The 22,150-nt window shown below is 35.9% G+C and overlaps 1 protein-coding gene across 1 annotated transcript in view; it reads right to left on the bottom strand.

The window, feature by feature from the left end:
• bmpr1ba (bone morphogenetic protein receptor, type IBa) overlaps positions 1 to 22,150 on the bottom strand; it is a 48,244-nt gene that overhangs the window by 10,636 nt on the left and 15,458 nt on the right. The window contains 3 exon segments of the mRNA XM_028456502.1: positions 1,394 to 1,496; positions 2,677 to 2,776; positions 4,148 to 4,310. Of these exon segments, the coding sequence (XP_028312303.1) occupies positions 1,394 to 1,496; positions 2,677 to 2,776; positions 4,148 to 4,310 (366 nt within the window).

The following is a 22,150-nucleotide window of genomic DNA, read 5'->3' on the forward strand; positions in this document are numbered from 1 at the left end:
TCTTGGTGACGTCATCGACTAGTCAACGTCGACTCGACTAGTATGCACATAAAGTTGACCTTTAAAATTATGAAGTCGTTCAACACCTACTACATATGTGTAAGACATAGAACTATAACATAGTTTTGTGTTTTAACTAAATTATAATTGACAGTTTTTGTATAATTTCCATGCCAAGTACAATTACAAAGTCAATTATCTGAACTCAATTACAATTAAATTAGGACTACAACTGCAACAGGTTTTTTTATATGTTGTCATAATTGTAATGAATTACCAATGTACGCAATTACAATTCTAGTTGAGCCCAACCCTTGTAGGTGTTTTGATTGTAAGTCACTTTAGGTCCCTATGTGCAGTGAATCGTGTATAAATGATATTTCTCTCATGATGTTTTTCATTTTCTTTTTGACACACTGTGTTTTCCTCAAGGCTCCAGTCAGAACAGAAAGATCAGACGTGGATAAATTCCCGTCCTGATCCCTGGTGATAGAGTTTCAGATTGATGACACTGAACTCTGAGGCTGAGAGGTTTGTGATCTCACTGCTAATCTTGGCTTTACTGTCTTTCAAAAACATCACAGGAGAATTATGCACTCACAAACACAGCATGGGGTCTCAATACACTCTTGGCATGCAATCGTCTTTACTTTGCAAACCTATGAACGCTCTGACAACAAGACAAAGATAAATCCATCTTCTAATTCCAAGAAATTGGAAGTAAAATGAAGCCCAACATAATACACAAAAACACACAAAACAACAGCAAAATACACAAAATGTCAACAAAAATACACAAAGCAACAAGACAAAAAAAGACTCATAATGCACACAAACACAACACACATACAGTATACAAAATGACTGCACCAAAAAGACACAAAATGCTAACAATTACACAAAATGACAGAAAAAAATACCAAAAACTACAAAAACACTGACTATTTAAAAAAAATGCAAACATTACTCACAAGAAATAACAAAAACACATATAATGACTCATAAAACACACCAAATGGGAGCAGAAACTCCCAAAATGACAGATAAATACACTCAATGACTCTGAAAACACACGGAATGAAACACGGAAAAACATACACAAAAAGACAACAAACAATAACAAAAATTAATTTTTCAAATTAAAAACCACACATTATCTCAAATAACTGTATTCGAAAAGTTCGCTTCCTCAAATAAACGAACAAATATTATGCTGGTGCATCTCGTCGCTTTGTACACAAATGTTGCTTCTCGTAACACAATATAACAAAACCAATTCTAGAAAGAGTTCCCCAGACACTTATCAAAATAGGGTCACGTCCCCAAAAAAGGTTATGAACCACTGCAATAAAGCGCCGTGTGAAGTGCTGCATAAGTGGAAAGTCCAACTTACGAGGTGGTTTGAGTGGTGGTAGGGTTGGATGTAGATTTTTATTACAATAATCTTCATCTGTGCAACACTCCAGTGATCTCCTCTGTCGAGAGTTCCCCGTGTCCTTAAAAAACAAAACAAACATTGAACACCAGCGTCTAAATTGGAAAAAAAACACATTTATAACAAAAACAGAACTTTTACTTATGCTGCGTTGTTAAATAAACACAATATTAAAGATGACGTATTCACTGACGCAACAGAATACAGTGTATGGTTAGTGTTTTTTTTAACTTTATTTTTGAGCCAAGTTACATCTTTTCATTGAAAAAAATCCCAAGACACAAACAAAAATTTAAAAAAAAGTAAGAAACTTTGTAGCCTATATTTACAATATACAGTCTTTTTTTTTTTTTTTTTAATCAAAAAGTCTTGAATACGAAACAAATAAACACAAAAAAGTACGTGTGATATTTCATATTTCTTCTTTCTAATAAAAAGTGCAATTAAAAATCTGCAGTTATTCTATTCAAAATGTTTCAATAGGAATCAAATAAATAACAACAAAATCTATTTATATTTTTCATGTTTATTTTTTCAAATAAAAGTGCTATTACCAGTTTACAGCAATTGTGTCTTGAATACAAATAAAACAAACAAAAAGCATTTGATCAACTTTTGCGTACTTGACATACGCCGTGGGAAGAATAAAAATAAGTTTAAAAAACAAAACATTAAATATGTTTAGAACTACAATTTCACTTTATTCTATTAAATATTGTTTTGTCTCATATAATGTATTGTTTTATATTAGATAATTTTTATTATATTATATAATTTTGTAAATATTATAATATTATTAATTAATACTACTACTACTACTACTACTACTACTACTAATAATAATATAATAATAATAATATATTATTATTATATTATTGTTAAACGTTAAGAGTTTCAGATTAATCCAAAGACTGTTATTGAGGGATTTGATGTTCAAGAAAAAAACAAATCTAGTTTATTAACATGAACGATGAGAACTCGTGTACCTTTCTTTTTATTTTTGTTTTATTAAAATAATTTCCCACGGCACAGTGGTTGTAAAACCCTGGTCTAGGGATTGATCCAGTGGGAAAACTGGTGAATATTATCGATGAACTCAGAGGTCTTTGTAGCAAAATAAGAAATAAAAAAACAGGAAAATAAAAAACAAAATTGCACAATGTAATGATGTATAAAGAATGAATCCTAAATGTAGGGATGTTTTAACAGGCAAAAACAAACGTGACGAATGGTTGACTCACCCTACACTGAAACTGTGATCCAACGAGACCCAAACATCCTGCAGTCTGAACTGGAACCCCTCCCTCCTCCTCCACCATGGTGAAGCAGTAGCCATCCGTCCTTGTACAGCAGCATAGGATTCAATTTAAAACCCACAATACCATGACAGCACCTGTATATAAAGACTTCTTCTATCATCTATAATTAATAAGTTTACTAATAGTCAAATTTGGAGTACAACTGTACATGTACTAAATGTAGGTCTACTAGTACACAAGTACTACTACTACTGAAACAAAAGGTATCACTCGTTGTACTAGTAAGCTTTATATGCTAATAAGGGGGCGGGGAAAAGCTAATTCAAAAAATCTTACAACCAATCAAGAAGCTGGATTGATTTATAATTACTCCTACTTCAGTTGCATTTGGTTTACTAGTACTACTAGTGAATCTTTTGGCTTTACCATGTGTGTGTTAGTAGACTAGAAACAGTCTACTCGTACTACTAGTGAGAGTTTAAGTGTACTTTTTTTTTGCCAACTTTATAGTTCTTAAAGGTTTTAGGTTGTTGAATGTTTTCTGTTGCACTTTTTGATCATGTAAAGTTGCCTTGTGTATGAAATGTGCAATACAAATACATTTGCCTTGCCCTGTCTTACTAGTAGCGCTAGTAAAAAACAATTTTTTGGCGCACTAGTGCGTGAGTAGACCATACTAGAAAACTAGTAGACAATAGCTGCGTTTCTATTACCCTTGGAAATGCGCAAAATTTTAATAGCACAATGAAAACTGATAATGGAAACAACTGTATTTTGAAAAACACTCAAATATTGCTAAAAACGTTTTTACGCTTTCAAAAGGAAGTTTTTCAGACTTTTTGATATTAAAAATGTGTCGCAAAAGCATCATGGAAACACTTTTTACACAATTACATGTCACATGACGTGACGTATCTGTTCACATGAACACTTCTCTCTGAGAAAACATGGCGCGGTACGTGTGGACAGAAGAGACATTTCTTAGCGTTATACTCTAGAATGATTAGTGCCACATTAGACGTGAAACAACAAAGGAATGTTCTAAGGAGGTTCTGAGCATCCATCTTCCTGCAGAGAAGTTTTACCAGGCAACAAAACAACGTTCAATGGAAACACATTCAAAGCTCAGTTATACTTTGTCTACATTTGAGAAATATTGCTTTTGTTTAGTTGCAAAAATCTGTAATGGAAACAGTAACATACAGTATCTTAAGTATACTAATACTACACAGTAAACACAAATGTCCAAAGCAAAAAAATAGATTAAGTAGTTCATATTCAAAATTAAAGAAAGAAAAGAAAAGATTCACTAGTAGTACAAGTAGACTAAATGCAAATGAAGTAGGAGGGATTATAACCAAATCCAGCATCCTGATTGGTTTGGAGCAAGCCTGAATTAGCTTTTCCCCGCCCCCTGATTGTATCACTTCCACTGCTTCTCCCACTACCGTACCTGCATGTGTTATTGGTGGAGTCCTCTGGGCAGTAGAGGTAACAGTGACACCACAGGAACCTTTGGGTAGAGGAGTCTGGATCTGTACTGCCTGATGTGTCCTTCCCACTCTCCATACTCTCTTTACTGGACGATCTTAAGAGCATACTGTCTAATATGTTACCTGTAAAGAACAAACACAAACAAGCTTAAACTTAATTCGTCCAACTCAAGGTTAGTATTTTATGAAAAACTCACACAGAAACATATTGAATATTTGCATTTCCTGAAGAAAATGTAAGTGAGGATGCAGGTGTTGGCCCACCCGTGTCATCCTGCATTAGCTTAGCATTAGCATTGGCTGGCATTAGCATAGCATTAGCATTAATCTCACACTAGCATTAGCCTAGCGTTAGCATTAACCTAGCATTAAGATTAGCCTAGCATTAGTAATAACCTAGCAATAGCATTAGCTTAGCATTAAGATTAGCCTAGCAATAGCATTAGCCGAGCAATAGCATTAGCCAAGTATGAGCACTAACCTAGCATTAACTGAACATTAGCAATAAGGTTGAAAAAGTTGAAAAAAGTTACCCCCTAATTTTTTGACAAAATCAAAAAAAAACTCAAATTAACCAAAATTTGGCACGAACTGTGATGATTTTAATATATTATGTATACTGACAATGTTCTGCAACAATTTCGCGCAACATTGCTTACAAAGTCAAAAATATTTTTGACTATTATTTGTCACTTTTTATCATCTGACGGCCAAAATAGATTTTTAATCAACCCAAATTGTTTTATTGAAGATGTTCTCATCATTGTCAACAATTTGACAACAAACATGGCATAAAAAAATGTTTATTTGATAATTACGTGTTTTCGATTGATCGCAAAAATCCATTTTGTCGGAAAATTAGGGGGTAATGTCAGTTAAGGGACTATATTTACGCAATAATAGATTCTTGTTGACAAAAGTTTTATTTTATGAACCTGGGGGAATGGACTGGGATGATTTTAAGACTTTACACAATGTTTTTAAGTACATTTATTTGACAGTCATGTGTTTTCGATTAATCGCAAAAATTCTTCCTCAGGGTATAACACGAACATGCGCTCAAAAGCACCACTGCCACCAATGCCGGAGACCACAACAAGAATTTTCTTATGTATCATATATATTTACAGTATAATACAGCTGTGCTTTGTTCTACCATGGGAAGGGGTATCCAATTTATTTCTGGTGCTGGCCACAGACCTAATAGCGTTTAGAAGTTAAATATAATATAACACAATGCATTGGGAAAAGTTCTAGTTTCCAGACATGAGTATCTGAAATCATTCCCCTCACAGCGGCGTCTTTGATTTTTGAAAAGCAACACAGCCTGTGAGCAGGAAAGCCAAACTGTTGTTCTCCACGGTCATCATATTTCAAAAAGACACCTGTTTGTCACTTGTAGAAGAAGAAAAAAAAAGCAAGATTAGGACAGTGTCTTCCCTCAAAGCTTTAAGGTTTTCCTTCATTCCAGCGTGATTATAGAGACCAGATGCACAACAGCTGCAGAACGACATGGTTTAATTCAAGCATGAGAGTTTTCTTTGGAATAAACGACAAACAGACACTGGACCTGTACCCTGACGTCTTAGCTTTAACATTTAGTCCCTGCACACAAACTGTACGTATAGTAGATGTTTCTCAATGTTTAATATTAAATAATGATGTTTAGACATGTGGTCTAAACTAGGGAACGAAAATAAATATTTATTGAACAGTTTGAGCCCATTTTTGCTTATTTTTACCCTTTTTCTGCAACTACACCAAACTTGCCATATTTGAACCTATTTTCGTCACTTTTTCTTACCATATTTTTGCTTCTTCTAATGCATTTTTGCTACATGATGGTACGTTCAATCCAAAGGCGTTTTGGGCATCGAAATCGTGCCTCACGCGCGTAATTGGCCGCTTGTCACCAGTGCCGAGGATGCTCGGGATGCGTGTCGAGGGGCGGGGCTTCTCTGTTGGCGGTGGTGTTCATACAAAGGATGATATTGTGGTGATCAGTTACGTTCATAATTCACCCAGTGACTGTGAAGTGGTGGGAACATTATTGTGTTGAAAAGGCGGTGTTTCCGGTCGGATGTATTTTGGTGTGACTCAGTGTGTGCACTGTGATGTCAGAGGGTTATAGAGACGTGTGGTTGAATGGAGAATAAAGTTTGGAGTTCTTTGCTGAACACGACGCCTCCAACTCCCGTTCATCGGCTCTACATTATCCAGAAAGTGGCTTGGCTTTATTTACGCCTCGGCGCCGTTTCTGATTCACCAGAGCTGCGCTCGGACGAGAGTCGCTTTCAGCGCTACTTCCGTCTCTCCCGTGCCCAGTTTGATGACCTGCTGACCGGCATCAGCGCTCGCGCCAACTCCAGGCGCTCTATTCCAGCAGAAGAGCCTGTCCATCTGTCTCTGTATAATGTTTTTTTTTCCTCTCTTTATTCTGAATACGTCACGTTTGGGGAACGCTCCTGATTGGTCGACGCGCCGCGATATGCCCCAAAAGTTCAACAACCCCAACTCCAGCGTCGGCCATGTTGGAGGCGCCGGACTCAAAAGTATCCACCACGAAAAAAGCTTCAAAACACGCCACACTAGAAGCGCGTCCACCATATATTGTGAATGTACACCTGCCGCTTTTGACGCCTTTGGTGTGAACGTGCCATTACTCACATTTCATCCACTTGTCCATGGAATTTCAATGCTTTTTCAGCAAAGTTTTTACACTTTCCAGACATTTTCAGCACTTTTCCACCTAATGTAACACATGTTGACCCATTTTTTTCACCACATTTTTGCCAATTTAACCACATTCCAGTTTAAATAAATTTAAATAATTGTTCCTACTTTTAAGCCAATATTGGCACTTTGCAGCCATTTTACCACTTTTTCGGTTTGTTTTTGTCCACTCTCATTTGCAACTTTTAATCAATTTCTGTGGTTTTTAAAATCCCATTTCACCACCTTTTCCACCTTTTTTGGTCACTTTTAACACATTTTATTTCTGATTAAAACAAGGATAACTATGTACAATGGTGTAATAATAATAAAAAACTTATTTTTCTTTCCATATTTTTGCTCCTTTTAATGCATTTTTACTACCTCTGCACATTTCTTTCACTTTAAAGAAATTTTTAGCACTTAAAAACCCTTTCCACCACTTTCCCATCAAATGTCACATATGTTGACCCTTTATTGTCACTTTTAACCTCTTTTCACCATATTTTATGATTATTTTTGCCAATTTAACCACATTCACATTTTGTCATGCCCATTTTTTGCCAGTTTAAACTAAGTGTTCCAATATTGACACTTTGAACCCTTTTTGCCAATTTTAACCAATTTTATTTCTGATTAAAACAAGGATTTATATACTATATATACTTTGGAGCAAATAATAATAATAAACTTATATATTGGATATTATTCAGATGAATAAATGTGGTTATCACAGATTCATAAAACAATGGACCATCATTTTGCTGACTTTATGGATGGACCACAAAAATCTCCCCCCTTTATTCCCCCTTATAGATGGTCCTGTCTCCACATGACTGTTCTTCAATGTTCATGTCTGTGTTCAACCACCAGTGGGGGTCCCCACTCTCTCTGACCTTTATTTGGGGCGTCGCGGGCTGAAAAAGGTTGAGAACCACTGTTCTAAACAACCTGTTTCTTCATTAGTTCATCTCCATTTATTTTAGACAGTTTCTATCTATATTGCCCTTCATAAAACATATGGTGCAATGGTTTTATTACTGGTGTCTAACAAACAAATGATAAGTCTATGTCCCACAGTAGATGTGAGCTTTATAGCCCATATTTGTACTTGACTAATAAAAACAATATGCTGGACACATTTTGAAAGGTATTATCAGATGATAATTTATCGTAGAGACAGTTTTCAAATGAAAACACATCCACTATCCAGGGGACATGAGGAGGACTTTACTTCTCTAGGCTGAAAGACAAACCAGGCCTCGGCTGAAAAAAGTTGTGAGGATACAAAGTTCTCCATGGCGTTGTCTTTACGTTGTCTTTGTTGCTGAAACATGGCAGATTTTGACAGCTGTCAATGAGAGTGAGAGAGACGGATACGCTCCATAACAGGTGATTGTCTGTGCTTCTTTAATGCTGATTGGTTGTTTGTGTTCACGTGATATTATTGGCCCATTTAGTTAGCAAAAGGCACTTTAAAAAAATTAATTTTGTGACATTTTTGTCTCTGTCTTAGTGGCGGAACAACAGCCGGTGTTTGCTCCGGGACCTGATGATTTACAAATGAAACACTGGATAGGTCGCTGATCAATAGCAGCATCTCTACACAATACTGTATGGCATAGTTATGGTCATCAGTGAAGGATTATATCTGACATAAGTACAGGTGTAGGTAAAAAAAAAACTTTCATGAAGCTCAAATAGAAGTCAGAGGAAATGCACTTCTTTTGTTCAAAGAAAGTCTAAGAAATGTGACGTCAAAACAATTCCTAGCATTTCATTTTAAAAGTGTGTTTAAAATGCATTAGGATATTAACAAAGCAAATTAATTAGTTCCAGGGCTTTAAATTAACACCTATCAAATGCAGGTAAAAATGAACTTTGGCGGGTAACATTGTAGCGTCACTAGCTTTTTTTGGCTGGTGGAGAATGAAACACTGCTGAGTCTGCTTGAAACGCCAGGCTGCGGAAAGTCATTGTTGCCAGATTGGGCTGTTTTCCACCAAGAAAAGTGAGGGTTTTTGTTTGTGTTTTAGACTTTAAAACATAATGTGTATCTGGCAACACTGCTGGTTGTACTAATCCTACATTTCCCATGAACAACTATGTTGTGACGTGTCATGCAACTATTGGCTACGTGCTTACTTTAGCGTGGTTTGGTATCAGAGAAGACAACAGAACGATGCAAAATAAACAATAGGATCTGAAATGAAGTTGTAAAATTAGCTGGGAAAAAACAAACAACATGGAGATATTTATAAGGTGTTGAAAAAACCTGAACTGTAAAAATGAAGGATGCTGCTGACACAGGGAAAAATGAAGATGATAGAGGAACTGAAAAGAAAGAAGAAATTGAGGAATTTTATTACTAAATGGATGTCGAGTCATGAGTGGCTGGTATTTGACCATTTGTTCATCTTTAAAATGTACATTATATTTTAAAAATGTAATGTATATATATATATATACTATATCAACATACTTAGGATATACAGTAGTTAGTTAGGAATGTGTAACATTAGGTCTAGTGGGTTTGATTGTGAAATAGCTCCAGTCCTAATTTAAAAAAGTGTATCTCAAAACAAGGACAAATCATAATTATAATAATGTGTTCGAGTACAATAATAGCTAATAGTAATGCACACAAGCAGGTAAATAGAAGCAACAATATTGACTTTCCGTCTTCGTTCACTACATCTGAATAATTGTAATTGTTTTTTAAATCACTCCTTTGTGTTTCAATCAAATATTTAAAGGTAACTTCACAGTGTGTTCATGATTCTTATTTTTACTGCCTGTGACACAAAAGTCAATAGTCGATGACAAAGAAAAGGCTTTTTATTACAAGTTGACATTAACAGTCACAGCTCGTCACTGTCACAGATACTATAGCTAAATAAACTGGGACATTTTCCCGATAAATTACTTTGTAATAAATAGAGACAGTTACGAGTTTCATTTGTCAAGGGAAACATTGCAATTAAAACTTGAAAAAAAAACTTTTAAACAGTCTCACAAATTCCTCCCTAACTGTCCCTCTCGTACACACGGATAATGTGTTAACAATACGGCGGGAGAGGGACGGTGGGGTTTAAAGGGGTCACATTAACAATTGACCGACTTGAAAGAAAGGGAGCGCGGACGAGTAGGAGGGGGAGAAGAATAGGAGATTAACAAATGAGAAGTGACAGAGCTGCAGGGAACTGGTGGTTAGTTTAGCAGCAGCACACAGAGGGGACGGAGCAGGGGCCACTGGCCTTTTCCACCCTTTCTCTCACTCTGTCCACCCCCCCACCACCGTCCTTATCTCCATCCAACTCCCTAATGCTCACTCACTTGCTCTTTCATTTGTTTTCTAACCCGTCTCATTCTCTTTTAGTTTATTTAGAAATGTAACCATTTTTTCCCTTTAAAATCAGCACAAAAATGAAACGCTAATTGACACAAATCTGAACACAAATTCTGATCCTTTCTTTTGTTTCTCTTTCTTTTAACTACACCAAACCTTATTTTAACATATTTTCATCACTTTTTCATGCCACATTTTTGCTCCTTTTAATGCATTTTTGCTACATGACTTCCATTTCAAATTTTACTGCCGTTTCTGCACATTTTTCTACTTCCAAGAAATATGATATGAACCCTATCCACCACTTTTCCACCAAATTTCACATATGTTGACCCATTATTGTCACTTTTAACCACTTTTCACTATTATTCATGCTTATTTTTACCCTTTTTCTGCAACTACACCAAACTTGCCATATTTTAACATATTTTCATCACTTTTCTTGCCATATTTTTGATCCTTTTAATGTATTTTTGCAACATTTCTGACACTTCTCAATCAAATTTCATTGCCTTTTCTGCACATTTTTTCCACTTTCAAGACATGTTCAGCACTGTCCCTAGAGCTGAGCTGACAGCAGCAAAAGAGCAGAGCGGAGCTCACAGAGGAATTTATTTACTAAACTTCTTCTGAGAAATGACACGATACTTCAACATCAAACTATCATTTACCATCTGACTCTGGCTCTGAGGTAATCATCTACTGTTTTTTTATTTGCTGGCTCAACTGGAAAGCTAAGTAGCAAGCTAGCTAGCTACAAGTAGCAAGCTAACTAGCAGAAGAATGGCTCTTTCCACAACAGAATACAGCAGTCTTCTCCAAAAGATTACTGAACTGGAGACTACAGTGCGAGGAATAAAAGTAAACATTGAGGTTAATGGACACTGTGGATATGATAATGATACGACTGTGTCGCTGTTCAAAACAGCGGAGTGGATAAAGCTAACTCGCTACCAGCCCGTGCTAACAAAGCTATCAGGCCTAGGGAGGATCCTGTTCCCGTTGATAAGCCAACAGGTGCGAGTCCTCCCTGGAATAAACTGGGAGCTAAGCCTAAGAAAAAGTCATATCCACTTCAAAGGCTAACGGGCCGAGCAAAGCGCCCTGATATCAATAATGAGACGGACTGGCCTGCACTGGCTTCTCAGACTGCAGCCTCACATCACTCCCTTGTCTGCCCAGGCACAAAGTGGACATCTGCTAAAGGCAGGAGTATCACCAAGTCACAAACCCAGTTTCATGTAGAACTGGGTAATCGATTCGCTCCACTACTGAATGACCTAGGATCTGCTCTAATGAGGTCAACACACAACCTTCTGGAACTGCGAAGACTGAAAGTTCTTCAGGAAAACAAAAGCGACATGGTAGGCCAAAGCAACAACCTCACACACTGATAGTGGGAGACGTTTCTGTTAAAGATGCTCAGAAGATGTTTAGCAGCAACGTGAAAGTGATCTGCTTACCTAATGACACAGTATGTGTCACACACTGTGTGTTTAAAGAAAAGGTACATAAATGACAACACAAGTGCACAGTTTATGGAAGCCATAGCAATGACACCATGATGATCTTTTGGATGAGTTTAATACAAAAGTCTGTAATGTCATAGATGTGGTGGCTCCAATCAAAACTAAGACAAAACCAAACACACAGAAAACACCTTGGAGGAGGACTGAGATAATGCAGAAATTGAAATCTGACTGTAGAAGAGCTGAGCGTAAAAAGCAAGGCAGCAATACTTTTCTGAAATTATTGCCAAAAATGTCAACAACTCTCGCACGTTGTTTTCTGTAATTGAAAAGCTCACAACCCCCCCAGATCAGATAGCCCCTGAATTACTGTCAGCTAGAAAATGCAATGAATTTGCTGTATATTTCAATGAAAAAATACAATCAATAAGGTGAAACATCAGAACAAACCAGCAAAATAACAAAAAGCTTGAACAGCTTCAACCACTGAGGGATGAGTCAACTACAGTACAATGTTAGAGTTTATTACAGTGAACCCAAAAACTATAGAGGAGACTGTTCAGCAGCTGAATCCATCAACGTGTTGCCTTGACACAATACCCTCAAACTTCTTTAAAACTGTTGTAAAATCAATTGTCACTGATTTGTGTCAGATAATTAACTGCTCATTCCAATCAGGCACCGTACCAAAATCCCTGAAAGTAGCTGCTGTGAAACCTCTGTTAAAAAGAGAACACTGGATGCCTCTATACTGGCTAACTATAGACCAATCAGCAACCTTCCATTCATGGCCAAGATCATTGAGAAGGTGGTCTTCAACCAACCGAGTCAATTCTTAACATTCAACAAAATATTTGATACATTTCAGTCAGGTTTTGGTTCTCATCACAGCACTGAAACTGCTCTGATCAAAGTGATCAATGACATAAGGTTGAACACTGATTCAGGAAAAGTATCTGTTCTCATTCTGTTGGATCTAAGTGCTGCATTTGACACTGTAGATCATACAATTTTGTTGCACAGATTGCAAACATGGGTTGGACTAAATGGAAAAGTAATGCAATGGTTTAAGTCATACTTGGAGGAGCGAAGCTATTTTGTAAGCATTGGAAACTTTGAATCTGACAGATTACCAATGTCCTGTGGGGTTCCTCAGGGATCTGTTCTTGGACCTCTTCTGTTTAGCCTTTATATGCTTCCTTTAGGACAAATTTTACAGAACTATAAGGTTGATTATCAGAGCTATGCAGATGACACACAACTATATTCTATCACTGAACCCAGATGACCATGGTCCCATTGAGGTGTTATGTGACTGTTTAGAAAAAGTAAAGTACTGAACCAGAACAAAGAGGTCAGAACACATTAGTCCAGTTTTAAAGTCTTTACACTGGCTCCCAGTCAGCCTCAGAATAGACTTTAAAGTTCTGCTGCTGGTTATAAATCTGTGAATGGGTTTGGTCCAGAATACATCAGTGACATGTTAGTCAGGTATGAACCCAGCAGGTCTCTCAGATCTATGGACACAGGTCAGATAGTGGAGCCCAGAGTTCACAGTAAACATGGTGATGCTGCTTTTAGTTGTTATGCTGCAAAGAAGTGGAACAAACTGCAGCAGAGCTGAAGTCAGCGTCACATGTGAACATTTTTAAATCAAAGTTAAAGGAACTTTTTTTCTCTACTGCATATGATTGAGAGAGAGATTTATGGTCATGTTGATGATGTCATGTGTTTGTTGATGATTTTAAATAATTTTACTGATGATTTTAATTGATTTTACTAATGATTTTAATTGATTTTACTGATGATTTTAATTGATTTTACTGATGATTTTAATTGATTTTACTGATGATTTTAAATGTTCTTATTGATTTTAAACAATTGAATGTTTTATCATGTAAAGCACATTGAGTTGCCTTGTGTATGAAATGCGCTATACAAATAAATTTGCCTTGCCTTGCCTTATAAACCCTTTCTACCTCTTTTACACCTAATGTCACATATGTTGACCCATTATTGTCACTTTAAACCTCTTTTTTTACCAAATTTCATGCTTATTTTTGCTAATTTAACCACATTCACGATGTGCCATGCACATTATTTTCCAGTTTAAACTAATTGTTCCTACTTTCAAGCCAATATTGACACTTTGCAGCTATTTTACCACTTTTTCTGTCCATTTTTGCCCACTCTAATTTGCAACTTTTAACCAATTTCTGTGGTTTTTACACTCTTTACTCCCCCCCACTGTCCTTATCTCCATCCAACTCCATAATGCTCACTCACTTGGTCTTTCATTTGTTTGCCAACCTATCGCTGCTTCTTTTACATCTCATTCCCTTTTAGTTTTTATCCTTCCACACAAATGAAACGCTAGCTGACACAGATCTGAACAAAAACGCTTATCCCTTCTTTTGTTTCTCTTTCTTTCAACCCCTTGATTATTTACTCGTCATTTCCACTCTTCATATGCGCTCTGCTCTGGAGAAGCTGATTGGATAGTAATGTGAAGTGCTAAACACATCTACTCTGCACCTGTTATCCTCGCTCAATGCTTTGCATGTGTCCAGGTCTGGTTAAAGTTCCTCACACTAGCTGTGTTTCCATTACCCTTGGAAAAACCTGCCAATGGAAACACCTCAATTATATATATATATATATAGCAATGGAAATACTTTTTTCTGCAATTACCATATTTTTCAGATTAATGAACACACTGCATTCCAATAATTTTGCAATTTTCCTACAAAAATCCAAGTAAATGTCGCTCCGTCACATAGGCCGCACCCTATTGGCTGATGAGGGTGCCCCTCAAATGACTCGGCCAATCAGAACCAGGCCAATAGGTAGGAGGGCTGCTGTATTCTGATCAGTTTTAACTGATGAGTTTTCATCTCCACATGAAGTCTCATCCTCACTGCTCCACATCTGCATATCAGTCCATTTACAGCTATTTATGGTCACATTTTACTGGATCCAGACTAATATACAGCTCCATCTGCTCCCCGTACATTATCGCCTCAGCAGCGATCACGTTATGTCGTTTATTACTAACTACTATTAAAACTGGCGGAGATATCTTACATTTTAAACCTTAGTGTACTTTTCTCAGTATTTGCTTTTTATTTAAACAATCAGCGATTTTATTTCAGACAAATAGAAAATAAACAAAGATGTACAGATGTCACTCTCTCCCACACAGTTTCCCTCCACTGTGATGCCGTCCTGCGGACCATGATGTCTCCGTCCTGTTATTGAAGCTGTGAGAGTTTGACCTTTTCCTACATTATCTGAAGCTGGTTCACCGTGATGTTCAGTCATTCCACTGTAGGCCTGACTGTCAGTATTATCCTGCCTCCTACACCTGTTTTTACTGACTGACTGAAAAATCCACACACAGCGCATCGTTGCATTGGACGCACCCTCAACTTTAAAGGAAAAGAATAGCGTCCTATACGCCGCAAAATACGGCACACGTCACAAGATGTGACGTACCTGTTACATGAACAGTACGTGTGGGCATTATACTTAAATATTAGTGCCACATTAGATAATAATAAAGAAATGCAGAATGTTCTGAGGTTTTGATCTTCCAACTTCCAGCAGCGATGAGATTTCACGAGAGTTTACGAGGCTCCAAAACAACCTTCAATGGAAACACGTTCAAAGCAGAATTATACTGTCAAAGTTTTAGAAAAAAGGCTTTTAATTTGAAAAAAAAACTGTAATAAAATCACAGCTAATGACAGTCACAGGCATCAATTCACAAACTAAGGCACTATTGTCTCCATTATGGGAGCAACATGGGAGGTTCAGTGTGTTTTCTTCAAAGACACTAAGTTACAGTATGGGATAGAACCACTGACGTTCTGATCTGCAATGAGCCACATATCAGAAAACCTCATAATCAAGTCATTTTCCTTGCTAGTAGTGGCTCATTTGGATTAAACAGAAGATCAATCGCTATTAATGATAATCACATGGTTCAAGTTTTCCGCAAAATGTCTGATTTCTCACAAAATAAATCGGGATGCCTTGAAGTGCTTAAAATTCCTTGTAAATGTCAGTCATGAGATTTATTATGCTCTTTTCTCTGTGAATTATCATCTGGAACTAATCAAGTATCACACTTTTTAGTCAGATTGTGTTGTATTTGCTTTCTACTGAACTTTATAACTTGTTTTTTCAGAATAAATCTGCAGTTCTTGGGAAGTTCCTGAGTTTCTCCAAGGGCGTCTTCTCTCTATGACCCTGGTTCACTTTAACTCTGAAAAAGCAAATCCTTTAGCCTGGTGTGAACATGGACGTGGACTCTGGTGTTAATCAGAGAATCAGACTGTGTTTGAAATGTCCCACTCTGTACTATACATAAACTCAATGAGTATATACTATCTAGTATATACTATAGTATGATTAGGATGATGAGCGTTCCCACTGAAGTAGACTTACAAGTTTCCCAAGATGCATTTGGAACCTACAGCGTTAAAAACCTTGTTCACACTGAGGCTAAATATCTCTGTTGATTCTCCACTTTTACTTTGAAAGTTCTGAAAACATTTGAAGTGAGAAAGTGACCAAGTAGAATATCAACATGTGCTCATTTGATCCATAAAACTCATGTAGACACATTTCATTCACACTTTTCAGAGACTCTCCATTGTGCTTCCTGTTAACTTCAAAACAAGAGCCTTATTTACAAAAGACTTAAAAAAAGTACTTAATGGAAGATAAGAAGAGATGCTTTTATTTTGAAAAAGGGGATGTTTGATTATTAGCTTGAAGCTGGTCCCAGGACCCATTTTACATTCCGCTCGCAATGCATCATGGGACGGTTGAGTATGACTAGTGTGCCCACTGTGCATATTTTACATACTACCTAATGTTTTTACCTTTATTTAACTAGGACAGTCTCATTGAGATTAATAATCTCTTTTTCAAGAGTGTCCTGGAAGCAATTAGGTTTAAGGGACTTGATCTAGGGGGTTGAACCAGCATCCCTCTGGTTAGAAGCCCACTTCTGTAACCACTAGGCCTAATGTGAATACGTAGTATGAGTAGTACGCAGTGCTAAAATCACCCTTTAGACGTAGCGTGAGGGCGTGGCTTTCCACTCTCATCCTCACTCGTGCTGTCTACATTTAATTTTGTGTGTACAATAAAATTTCCAGTGATTGCAACTCAATAAAAGATTTAATTAAACACCTAAAAGCAAAAAAGCGGCTGGATTTTTTTTTTTTAGTTTTTTATGAAATGCTGGATCCAATCAAAGAGGGTCCGGCCCAAATTAAGCTCTGGTAGGACGTTAGCATGAATAGTACGTTAGGATGAGTAGTACGTTAGGATGAGTAGTATGTTAGTATGAGTAGTACGTTAGTATGAGTAGTATGTTAGTATGAGTAGTATGTTAGTATGAGTAGTAGGTTAGTATGAGTAGTACTTTTGTACGAGTAGTACATTAGTATGAGTAGTACTTTAATATGAGTAGTACGTTAGTATGAGTAGTATATTAGTATGAGTAGTATGTTAGTATGAGTAGTAGGTTAGTATGAGTAGTACCTTAGGATGAGTAGTACGTTAGTATGAGTAGTAGGTTAGTATGAGTAGTACGTTAGTATGAATAGTAGGTTAGTATGAGTAGTACGTTAGTATGAGTAGTAGGTTAGTATGAGTAGTACCTTAGGATGAGTAGTACGTTAGTATGAATAGTAGGTTAGTATGAGTAGTACGTTAGTATGAATAGTAGGTTAGTATGAGTAGTACGTTACTATGAGTAGTATGTTAGTATGAGTAGTATGTTAGTATGAGTAGTAGGTTAGTATGAGTAGTATGTTAGTATGAATAGTAGGTTAGTATGAGTAATACGTTACTATGAGTAGTATCTTAGTATGAGTAGTATGTTAGTATGAGTAGTAGGTTAGTATGAGTAGTATGTTAGTATGAATAGTAGGTTAGTATGAGTAATACGTTACTATGAGTAGTATGTTAGTATGAGTAGTATGTTAGTATGAGTAGTAGGTTAGTATGAGTAGTACGTTAGTATGAGTAGAACGTTAGGATGAGTAGAACGTTTGGATAAGTAGTATGTTAGTATGAGTAGTACGTTAGTATGAGTAGTACGTTAGGATGAGTAGTACGTTAGGATGAGAAGTACGTTAGTATGAGTAGTACGTTAGTATGAGTAGAACGTTAGGATGAGTAGAACGTTAGGATGAGTAGTATGTTAGTATGAGTTGTACGTTAGTATGAGTAGTACGTTAGGATGAATAGTAGGTTAGTATGAATAGTAGGTTAGTATGAGTAGTACGTTAGGATGAGTAGTACGTTAGTATGAGTAGTACGTTAGTATGAGTAGTACGTTGGTATGAGTAGTATGTTAGTATGAGTAGTACGTTGGTATGAGTAGTATGTTAGTATGAGTAGTACACTAGTATGACATTTACAATATTCATGCTACAGATATTCTAACTATTTTAAACTGTTCAGTTTCTACTTCTCTGAAATGTTCTGAACTAAGTGCTGTTATTTATTTTAATACAAAAAAATCCTAAAAATCACAAATATATCTTTGTTAAATTAAAGTATGTGCTTTGTGAACAATGCAATCATAATATATTATTCATATTTAGCATATTATTCATATTCATATTATACATATTTAGCATATTATTCATATTCATATTATACATATTTAGCATATTATTCATATTCATATTATTCATATTTAGCACTCAGTAACAGAATTAATTAACACTATTTAGTTGTTTAAGCTCATTTATTGATTTCATTGATTCAGTCATAAACCAAAATACATTTAAATAGTAAAAACTTTGCTTCTAGTGTCAAATATTGCTATGAGATTAATTTAGATTCGTTGAGATTAATTACATGTTTTTAATCCTCTACTATTTATACAATGTTTTGATGACATAAAGGTAATTTTTTTGTTTTGTTTTTTGATGCTTTAGTGGAGAAATCTGAGCGGCTGATTTTCTCAGCACCTCAGTGACATTATAATTGTTTCAAGCTCTTTGACTAAAAAGGTCTTTGAGATACTAGTGAGAGCTTTCAGACCTCAGACCTCCCCCCAGACTTGATGGCAGGATATGGGGGCCACTGTCAACATGCAATTAACAACCATGGACCCCCCCAAAAAAAGAAAAAAAGCTCTTTTGAACAGATGTTGCTTTGTACCAAGTGAAAAGAAGAAGACAGATATTTCCATGGACAGAGGTGACTGAAGTGAGGCGAGGGATATTGTGCGTGGAGGAGGAGATTGGGAGTAAAGATAGACAGTCCATACCAAAAACAAAAAGAGCATATTCATTAGTCCAAGACCAAGCAGAAAAGGCCTTTCACCGAGTCCATGTAAACAGTATCTGCTACACCCCCCTCCACTTAGGACCCAGTCATTTGACAACATAGCTCCCCCCCCCCTCTCCTCATTCCTTCTCTCTAAGTAGTACTGGTAGTCCATCTTCCCAGTGTTTGACATTACTGCCTGAATGGTAAAAGAAACATGGATGGTAAAGTTGTTTCCTGCTCTTTCTTGCCCTCGCCGGTACTTTCTGTTCCCGGTCTTATCTCCGTGTTCTTCTTCTTCTTCTGGCCGTGACGAGCCACACATCGTACATGTGCAGGAATGTGTTGATGAACCTTCCATAGAGATGTGGAGGCTGGAGCCTGAGAATCCAAGGTCATCACTCGCTTTGTTTTGGCTTTAAAATATCACAACTTTAAACTTGTTTAGACGTGTACGCATGTTTAGTTTCTGCGTTTAAAGATGTGGATGTAATAATAATAATAATAATAATGATAATTCACATTTTTTCCCTACAGTTGAACTATTTTCATGAAACACTCCTCTTTTCTCTCCAAAAAGCACATACCCATAACAAATAAAGCTTTTACATGACTAGGGTTGGGGCCAATTATAATTATAGTCATGTAATTGATAATTAGTTACAAGTATGGTGGAATTATAATTGTAATTGTAATTGAATTCAGATAATTGACTTTGTAATTGTAATTGCCATGAAAACTATAAAAATTGTCAATTACAATTTAACGTAAAACTAGGGAACCATATTACCAAGTTTCATATCAAGCTTTCCCACATTTTACCAATAAAAAAGAATAAAATCTAGGGCTATACTGACACAAAAAAGACTCAAAAAATATTAAAACCTGTATTTTCATTGATTATGAAGCCTAACTCGGTAACCAATAGATAGGAAATCAATTAGATAACAGATATTTGTTTTTAGTGTATTTTACAGCTGATTTGGGACCTGTTATTATTGGAGATGCTAACAGAAAGCTAACACAAAAGCAAGATTAACTTTTATTTGGTTATTTATTTTAGGCTCAGTAATTGTGATTAATTGTAATTGAAATTTAGTAAATGAGAACGTAATTGTAATTGACTTTTTAAGGAAAAAAAATAATGGTAATTTCATTGTAATACTGCTCACTGTAATTAAAATTGAATTGTAATTGAAAACACAAATGTAACTGAAAAATGTAATTGATCCCAACCAGATTGTAGTAAGACTCTTCATGGTTACAGATGATGTGAAATTTCGTAAATATATGATACTGAGTGACAATAAATCATGTTTTAAATACAGAAATCTGTAGTTCACCCAAAAAAAAAAACCTAGAGATTTAGATCAAATATAAAGCCAATTCCCATTAGGGAAGGCTATAAAAACAGAAATAATTGAACTAATGTATGGACATTAACTGCAGCAAATTTGGTGATAATAATAAACATTAGGCCAAATATACACGTTTTGTACAATAAAGTTCAGGCGGAAGCCCACTTTGCCACAACTGTGCCAAAGTTTTTAGTCAAATGGATTCTAATCATTATTAGTCTTATTTTTGACAACTTGAATGAACCATTCATATTAGTTTGACCATACAGTAAGTCCAGATTTACCTCTTTTAACGTCTTGTCCGGTGTCATGTACTGAGTATGCATTGTACTGAAATTGTAAATGCGCATGCGCACTATAGGAAAATGAATTTTTGCTTAAAAAAAAAAAATAAAAATTTACTTTTGTTTATTTTTGTTTTCAAAGTGAACGGACACATGTTTTATTTGTTTATTAGATTAGGTTAAGGTTAGGGTTACAATCTCAGTATGAAGGTAAACTCATCAAAATATCCGGGTTTCCAGGGACCCTGAAAGCATCTACAGTAGGGGAACATGTTCATTTAAATGACCGTAACTCAGCTAATATTTTCTGTATCTGACCACCAGTTTCTGAAAGCTAATAAGTTGCTCTTTACAGTCAGTACTCCACGTAATGGAATCATTAAAGATGCAGCTTTGTTTTGACAAAATCATCACACACGAGGAAAAGAGAAGAGAGTAAAAGATGGATCAAAAGAGACCAAATACTGGTGGATTTCATTAAAAAATATCAGCATGAAGATGATAAAACCTCCATGGAGGTTCAGAGAGGGGTTTGAAAGTAGTATAGTGTATATTTATTTAATGTTTTGTATACCTTGAGTTATTTTTCCCTTTTTTTTTCGAGGAGGAGATGTTTCTCATTGTTTCATTGATTGAGAGATTTTAAGAAGGTTTATATGTGATTTTATTTCAAGGACAGATTGTAATAATTCTTAATAAATGGAATTGACTTTTTAAATCTTTGTTATAAAGAGAGAAATGCATTTTTAAACCTTATGGACAATTATTTACCGACTATATTGTATTTTGTCGTTCCAAGGTAGATTCATGAAAATGTTGAGTACTTTGAGTTAGGGCTGCACAAATAATCAAATTTTGGTTACCATGATTAAATTATTTCTGATCGTCGGCAATATTTACATTTAAAATACGTGCTCTGCACTGTAATAATGTATTTATTTGGTTCGTCTTTTTTTTTTTAGCATAATTCTTATTTAAAGCTTCATTTTGCACTGTAAATTGTACTGTTTGTTTAAAAGCAATGTAATAAAAACACATTTTTTTTTCCTAACATGACAAATAATTGAGATTACACTATTGGTAAAGATAATCGTGATTCATATTTTGACCATAATCGTGCAGCCCTACTTTGAGTATGACGAAGTCGGCCCAAGTCAAAATGTGGTCACCCTAATTAATACAATTACAAAATGTTTAACATTGTTCACTATCAGAGGAATTGTAAATCTCCAAATATTGACTCATGTCATCAGTGAAGTTTTTTTAAGGCTAAAAGTAGTTGTTAATATCCTGACAAGTTTGCTATTTAAACAGTCCTAAACGTAAGAAATGTGACCCATGTGACATTTTGTGTATTAATAATGAGTAGATTTCATGGTTTGCTTTAAGCAGATGTAGATAAAAAGCAGGAATGCTCCATTTCCCCACTACAAAAACACCATCCACTGCTCTCAAAGCATTTCTTCTCATGTGCCAGTGATGAATGATGCAG

The sequence above is a fragment of the Gouania willdenowi genome, chromosome 9 (assembly GCF_900634775.1).
Source record: "Gouania willdenowi chromosome 9, fGouWil2.1, whole genome shotgun sequence".
NCBI lineage: Eukaryota > Metazoa > Chordata > Actinopteri > Blenniiformes > Gobiesocidae > Gouania > Gouania willdenowi.